The sequence below is a fragment of the Salmo salar genome, chromosome 10, assembly GCF_965601325.2.
Source record: "Salmo salar chromosome 10, fSalSal1, whole genome shotgun sequence".
NCBI lineage: Eukaryota > Metazoa > Chordata > Actinopteri > Salmoniformes > Salmonidae > Salmo > Salmo salar.
This window is the reverse complement of record NC_138300.1, coordinates 16,242,067-16,249,705: the sequence shown is the minus strand read 5'-3', so window position 1 is coordinate 16,249,705 and position 7,639 is coordinate 16,242,067. Positions and strand designations below refer to the sequence as shown.

The 7,639-nt window shown below is 39.7% G+C and overlaps 1 protein-coding gene across 1 annotated transcript; it reads left to right on the top strand.

Moving 5' to 3' along the window:
- The first annotated feature begins 389 nt into the window (after window positions 1-389).
- On the top strand, window positions 390-2,440 carry LOC106613601 (zinc transporter ZIP3). Its single transcript, XM_014216030.3, has 3 exons — window positions 390-468; window positions 980-1,316; window positions 1,549-2,440. The coding sequence occupies exons 2-3, from the start codon at window positions 1,107-1,109 to the stop codon at window positions 2,290-2,292; spliced, it is 954 nt and encodes a 317-aa protein (XP_014071505.1). The 5' UTR covers window positions 390-468; window positions 980-1,106; the 3' UTR covers window positions 2,293-2,440.
- Window positions 2,441-7,639: the final 5,199 nt, after the last annotated feature.

The following is a 7,639-nucleotide window of genomic DNA, read 5'->3' as shown; positions in this document are numbered from 1 at the left end:
CATATCCCAGATGGGGGTGGAGGGTCCTATATATAGGGGCAGTACTCAGTGACATCACTTCCTGAATCAGGAGGGGAAAAAATGTATAACAGGTTCACAATATTAACATTCAATGTATCAAAATATATGATCATACACCAGGAATGTGATCAACATTTACAGTAATATACATATTCAATTTGGACATTTTGAAACTATAAAAAACATTTTTTTTGCCTCCTGAGCAGCAGTGTGCTGCTTTCTGTTTTCCAGTGATATATTTAGCAAATAAAAAATGTATATTCAGGGGCTTAGCATTTAACTTACAGCAGAGAACTCGCTCAAATGGAGACCTCTGTTTACAAAAGCTTTCAACGAAACGTCATCGCATAATGATATGCTCTCCACCAATCAAACGTTTACGTCGTGTGAACACGAAGTGTCACCAGAACAAGGAATAAAGCTGGGAAGGAAAGGTGTTCTACAGAGGTATTTCATATTTCTCATCAAAAAGCTCGATAGAAACAAGCTATATTCATTGTATTATTATTCAGTCGTGTGCAATCTTTGTCAAGCAGCTAAATTGTACTGTGATCCAAATGATTCATTATACCTACTGTAGCATCCACATGGAAAGCTGTGTTTTATCAACGGGTTGCTCAGATAATTGACTAACGTTATGTTGCCATGAGTGCAATGTTAGCTAGCTAAATTAGCAACAATCTCACATTTTGATTGTATCATGGTAACGTTACATGCCGTCGGATATGTACATATCTGTACTTGTGCAGTATTAAAGATTGTGCTTTGCATCATTCAAGATTGCACATCTAGCTAGTTATCGCAGCTGTGATGAGATGTAATCAATTCAAACCAGTCAAGGTGGTCATAGCTTAGCTATCTGTTCTAGTTTGTAACGGACTGTCACCACAGATACATCTCACGGTTGACCTAGTTAGTTTGTTTGCACATATTTAACTGTTTATTTTATCATTTGTAGTTGATGTCACAGCCTCTCGGACCAGGACCAGCATGACAAGACAAATCTCTGTTTCTGACAGAAAATAGAAGAGGCTTTGAGGGTTATGTGCCACTAATATTACTGAGCAATACCATATCTGGACATCATGGAGCTTGTAGTGGCCAAGGTCCTTTGCCTTCTGGGAGTGTTTGCCCTCATGTTGGCTGGGATTCTTGTCCCGGTGCGACTCATGATTCAGGTGGACTATGAAAAAGCCCAAAGGTACAGGAAGGCTCTTGCACTCTGCAATTCTTTTGGAGGGGGTGTATTTCTGGCCACTTGCTTCAATGCTCTTTTGCCTGCCGTACGAGACAAGGTAAGTAGCTATGTCTTGAAAATATTAGATTTTGTAGAGGAAAAGGTTGATTGGTTTATAAAACCTCCCATAATCATGTCCTCTCAGAAGTAGTTTGGAAGACCGAAGCCATGTTGAGAAGCCCCCCAAAAATGTATTCTGACAATACGTGAAAGCCTCAACTTTTTTGCTGTTGTAGAATAGAAGCAAAATGTTTATGCTGATGTTCATTTACTGAGTGTCTCTGCCTTAGGTGGATGAGGTCCTTAAATTGGTGAATATCACCACAGACTACCCACTGGCAGAGACCATGATGATGCTGGGCTTCTTCCTCACAGTCTTTGTGGAGCAGGCAGTGCTCACCTTTAAGAAGGAGAAGCCATCATTCATTGACCTGGAAACTTTCAACGCAAGGGGCTCAGAGGCTGGTAGCGACTCTGAGTACGACGCTCCATTCATCTCCCCCACCCGGGCCTCCCCTGTGGTCCGCCACCAACACCATGGCCATCACCATGGACACCTCAGCCCCACTGAGCTGGCCAGAGCTGGGCCTCTACGGCTGGCCAGCCTGGTCCTGGCTCTCTCTGCCCATTCTGTGTTCGAGGGACTGGCACTGGGCCTCCAGGAGGACGGGGCCAAGCTTGGAAGCCTCTTCCTGGGGGTGGGCATCCACGAGACTCTGGCTGCCGTGGCTCTGGGGGTGAGTGTTGCCAAAGCTGCTTTGCCCATGAGGGATGCCATCAAACTGGGTGTGACGGTCAGCCTCATGATCCCCATTGGCATCGGACTGGGCATGTGCATCAATAGTGCCCAGAACCTGGCAGGCAGTATTGCATCGGTGGTGCTCCAAGGCCTGGCTGCTGGTACTTTCCTCTTTGTCACCTTCTTTGAGATCCTGTCTCGGGAGCTGGAGGATAAACATGACAGACTGCTTAAGGTGCTCTTTCTCATACTGGGCTATGGAGTTCTAGCAGGCCTAATGTTCATCAAATGGTGATGGAAGGAAGAAGCTTTTTAATGCAATGAGTTGTCTGATTATCACACTGACCGCCATTTATATTGTGTGCACATCTGCACTACCAAAGTAAATTTTTTATTTGGTAAAGGGGAACAGTAAATCAAGTATCATAGTTTTTTTTTCTTTGCACTGGAACATGTTTGCTTACCAAGTCAGGGTATGTTACTGTGTTAGTTTCTGCCAAAGGGAATGCATGCTCCTGACATTGATTAGTAATGGTAAAGCTAGTCACTTTGATAGTATATGTTTCCAGAGACCGGATTAAAACTGATGTAGAGAGATCCAGAAAACGAATTTATAGCATTTATAGTGAAGACTCATTTTGGCAGTGAAGTGAATGACTTGTAACATTAAGGAAACCTTTTTATTGAAGAAAATGTGCTACTTGCGGTGATATGTTACTGATATTAACATGTTGATGTTTGTGGTTGAAGGATATAATGGTGGTTGGTATGAAGTGGTTCATATTGTCCCCTGTCTGGTCTATGTACCTGCTCTTTCCATGATCAGTAAGCTATGTGTTCAAATATGTGCATATTTCAATGTACAATTTTCATATGAAAACGTTTTGTTTTTGTCTGTTGGGGGTAAGTGTTTCCTAGAATGAATAGCCCAATACGGAGTTGAGAGAAAATGTGTGCAAGACGTTTGCGTTAAATCGTTCGTTGAATTCAAGTCAGAATACCTTCCTAATTGTGTAATTTTAGTTGGATACTTTTAGCGTTTTTACAATTATTACCCCAACTCCCTAATCAAAAGGAGTCAATTCACTGGAAACCGTTTGTGTAGCCTGGTGTATGGTCCTGATATTTGTCACATTGAGTATATATATATATATATTTATATATTTATATATATATATCCAGCTTTTCAAGATGTTATTTTTATGTTAACAGGGAGTCACATTGAGACCATGTCTCTCTTTATGAATTATGGGGTACAGATATCATATCAGCAGTAGAGTCTGTCTATTTTTGTTATTTATTCATCTTTGCCACAGTTAGCTTTGACAGGTCATTTTACACAGCTTAGAGGAATTCCATTTTCAACTAAATATGTTTTTTTTTTTTTTTTTTACTTGTGAAAAAATGTTTTGCTCCTAATGTGAATGTGTAGTACTTAACATGTTTTGCAGAAGACACTTACTGGAGGAAGCCTACTGTAAAAGGTACATTTGTAAAGTTCAACCCTTATTGTGCTCCCTAAAATCTACATAAGATCAGTTGTTCAAATGTATAGTAGGGCAGTTATATATTGGATGTGTCCAAATCAATTTGTGCTTTTAGGGTCTTAAAACAAAAGGAAACTTTCATTATTGTGAAAATAGTTTTAATGCAAAAAAACAACAATATTCTGTGGCAACCAGCTTTCCTTTTATATAATGAACAGTGAAATGCAAATAAGTAATGACTTCTATTACAACATGGTGTAGGTGATGGATAAATACTTTATTTATATGAAAACTGTTTGCAATGGTGTGACAAATGTTTAACTTTTAAACAAGTTTTATATATATATGTACTGTATATTACATGTTTTGGAGGTGAGGTTTTCCATTTTAATTTGATTGAATTGAGCATTAAAGGAAACCTTACTCACACCATGGCCAGACATCTTTGCCTTTATCATATTTGGTTCATGTTTTAGAAACATGTTGCAATCAGATGAACAGTACCACAAACTATTTTGACCTTGGATGGCTTAGGTGTGATTTCTGAATTTTAGCTCTGTTTTCGAAAGGAAATGCCCATATACACTTAGTGTACAAAACATAAAGAACACATACCCCTCCCCCCTTTGCCCTCAGAGCCTCAATTCGTCGGGGCATAGAATCTACAAGGTGTTGAAAGCATTCCATAGGGACGCTGGTCATTGTGTCCCAGAGTTGTGTCAAGAATGGTCCACCACCGTAAGACACCCAGCATTCTTGATAAACACAAGAAACTGTTGAGTGTGAAAAACCCAGCAGCGGTGCAGTTCTTGACACAAACCAGTGCGCCTGGCACCTACTACCATACCCCGTTCAAAGGCACTTAAATATTTTGTTTTGCCCATTCACCCTTTGAATGGCACACATATACAAACCATGTCTCTTGGCTTAAAAACCCTTCTTTAACCTGTCTCTTCCCTTTCATCTACATTGATTGGAGTCGATTTAACAAGTGACATAAATAATGGATCATAAGATTTGTCCTGGATTCATATGGTCAGTCTATGTCATGGAAAGAGCAGGTGTTCTTACTGTTTTGTGAACTCAATGTATATTTAGATGTGATTTCCTCCATTCCAGTTGGTGAACTAGCAACTGGCCAAACCATTGCGTCTAACCTGTAGTGCAACCTAACTGTTTACGTTCACACCTTCAATAACATGTTCCAAAAGCCTCTCTTCCAATTAAGGAGATGTCAGGACGTAGCCTGTGTATTTGGTATTTTATTCGGTTTCCCATTAGCTGTTGCGAAAGCAGCAGCTACTCTTCCTGGGGTCCACATGAAACATGACATATTACAGAACTAGGCAAGAACAGCTCTGTGATAACTAGAATTGGCAGTTCTACGGTAGGACAATTTACAAAGATAGTTTGAGCCCTCCGTCAAATATGTCTACAGGGTCAAAGGTCTGGGTTTGAGACAACGCCCTGTTCAGCATGTCAAAAGATAATCTAGGGTCTTACCGAAGGTTCTGAGTATTCCCCTAGGTAAATGGTTCCTAAGTAAACCATGGGAACAGTAAACAGTGATTCAAATCTAGTACTGTAACAGATACAGTGGGGTCTGAAGTTATTGACACCCTTGATAACGATGAGCAAAAATGACTATTCAAATACTGAGCTGTATTGTAAGCTCCAAAAATTGGGAAATTTGATTGTCTTACACTAATACAATTGATCAGAGAAAGAGATTTTGTTAAACAAGTAATAATTATTTTCTCAAAGGCAGGGGTCAGAATTATTGACACCCCTGTTTTCAATATCTCACCTTGCGAGAATAACCGCACTGAGCCATTTTGAAAAATGTTTTATGGGTTGGAGAACACATTGGGAGGGATCTTAGACGATTCCTCCATACAGAATCCTTCCAGGTCCTTAGTCTGTGCTTATGGACTGCTCTCTTCAATTCAAACCACAGGTTTTACATTTGTCATTTAGCAGACTCTTTTATCCAGAGTGACTTACAGGAGCAATTATGGTTAAGTGCCTTGCTCAAGTGCACATTGGCAGCTTTTTCATTTATTCTGCTCGGGGATTCGAACCAGCAACCTTACAGTTACTGGCCCAACGCTCTTAACCGCTAGGCAACCTGCCGCCCATTTTCAATAGATTTCAAGTCCGGAGACTGAGATGGCCATTTTGTGGCCAATTAACCATTTCTTTGTGGGTTTTGATGTGTGCTTGGGGTTATTGTCTTGCTGGAATATAACCTTGCGGCCAATTTTCAGCAACCTGTTTTTTTAGCTAAAATGTCCTGGTACTGGGTAAAGTTCATGATGCTGTTGACCTTTCGGGGGAATTCAACCAAATTACAAATTCACCTCACCATATTAATACTGCAAATCATCATCAGTCACTGATTCTCCAGGTCCATACATTCTATCCATGAGATATTGTTTACTCCAATCCTCGTAACTTAATGCAAATGTGGCTGTATAGATCGGCAACAGGAAATATTACTGCTGTCCTGTGCTGGACCAAAGTATACCAAAATGCTTGCATTTGACAATAAATACTGTCACTTGGTTGCACTCAGCTGAAGATAGAGCCCATGTAGACTACATTCTAGGGGTCCATGAGATTAGGTAAATGTATAGCTAAATTGGATAAAGCATCCCTTTTTAAACTTAATTTTGCTTGATTCTGTCAGTATAGGACAATGCCAACAGAATATGAAATGTATTAACGTTAGGATGGTATATGTTAATAGAATGTTATAATATGTTAATTATTATGTCGCGTTTGTAGATAATAAAGATACAGTGCCTTGTGTAAGTCGACACTCCCCTTGCACAGTCTTCACATTTTCTGCCTTAAAATTAAACCTAAAAAGGATTAAATTTTTTTCCTAATCGACACAACCTACTCCATAAATTTAAAGTGAAAGACAATTATAGAACATTTTCACACAAAAAAATGAAGCTGTTTTGATTGCATATGTCTTCACACCCCAGAGTTATTACTTGGTGGAAACACCTTTGGAAGGCATTTCAGTTGTGAATCGTTTTGAAAAAGATTCTTCCAATTTTGCACAACTCTTAGGGCAACATTATTATATCTATTGTTTTTGGCTTTGCTCCTTTCATATAAAATACAGAGGGTTTCACTCTGTGTTGTATTGGATTTGACCAAAACCTGTAGTTTTTAATTTAGGCTAAAAAGTTAATTTCTTTGCTGTGTTGTCTTGCAGTATTACTTGACGGCCTTGTTGCAAACAGAATGGTTGATTTGGAGTGGGTTTCATAAAACAGGCTTCCTTCTTTTCACTTTGTCATACAGGCCAGTAATGTGGAGTTTATAAATGTTGTTGATCCTCTGTTTTTTTCAAATATTGTGATGGCAGCATCATGTTATGGGAATGCTTGTCACCGGAAGGGACTGGGGAGTTTGTCAGGTTCAAAATAAACATAAAAGGAGCTAAGCCGGTTGTGTAGATCGGTAAGGGGAAAAAAATCGAACGTAATCTCTTTGATTTCAATTTAAGGCAGCAGAATGTGAAGACTGCTATGGCTGTGTAGACGTTCACTAGCAACTGTAACTGTAAATCCACATACAACATTCAGGGACACAGCCACCTTCCAGGCCTCTCAAACCCGTTTTCAGTTGCATTTTCCATCACTTACCTGTTGGCTGACCTTTTCTCCTATTGACCCACCAAATATATGTTCCTCATAGTAATTTCCGTTCCCTTCTCTCCCTCACCTTTGACAATTGGGCTCAATACTCAAATGCATCCAGCTTCTAATAGGATTTGACTGGATTGCAGCCGTGCATTTGTTTTGGTAACTAGAACAAAATTACAATCAAACCTTATGAGATTGACCTTAAAAAATATGAATCTACTGATCCTTAAAAGTTTGAGATTGGGTCAGTTCCATTGGGAACCATTTCATCTCAGTTGATACATTCAATTTGAATGACAATTTGGATAAGATATGGCCCTGGTACAGAATTGTTCAGTTTGGCAGTGTATGTGAGATTTAGTTTTCTTTGATAAGACGCTACTACAATGACAGCTTTGAATTGGAGCAAATTTGGGGTGAAGCTGGCAGGGCTGGAACCATGAGGGACCTCATACAGTAGCAGGGGCGTCATGCACCCCAATTATCTGAGGGG

Bases quoted from the DNA above. Each gene is read 5' to 3' on its own strand.
- LOC106613601 (XM_014216030.3), top strand. From the start codon at position 1,107: ATGGAGCTTGTAGTGGCCAAGGTCCTTTGCCTTCTGGGAGTGTTTGCC. The intron at 1,317-1,548 runs GTAAGTAGCTAT...TCTCTGCCTTAG, and splicing joins TGCCTGCCGTACGAGACAAG to GTGGATGAGGTCCTTAAATT.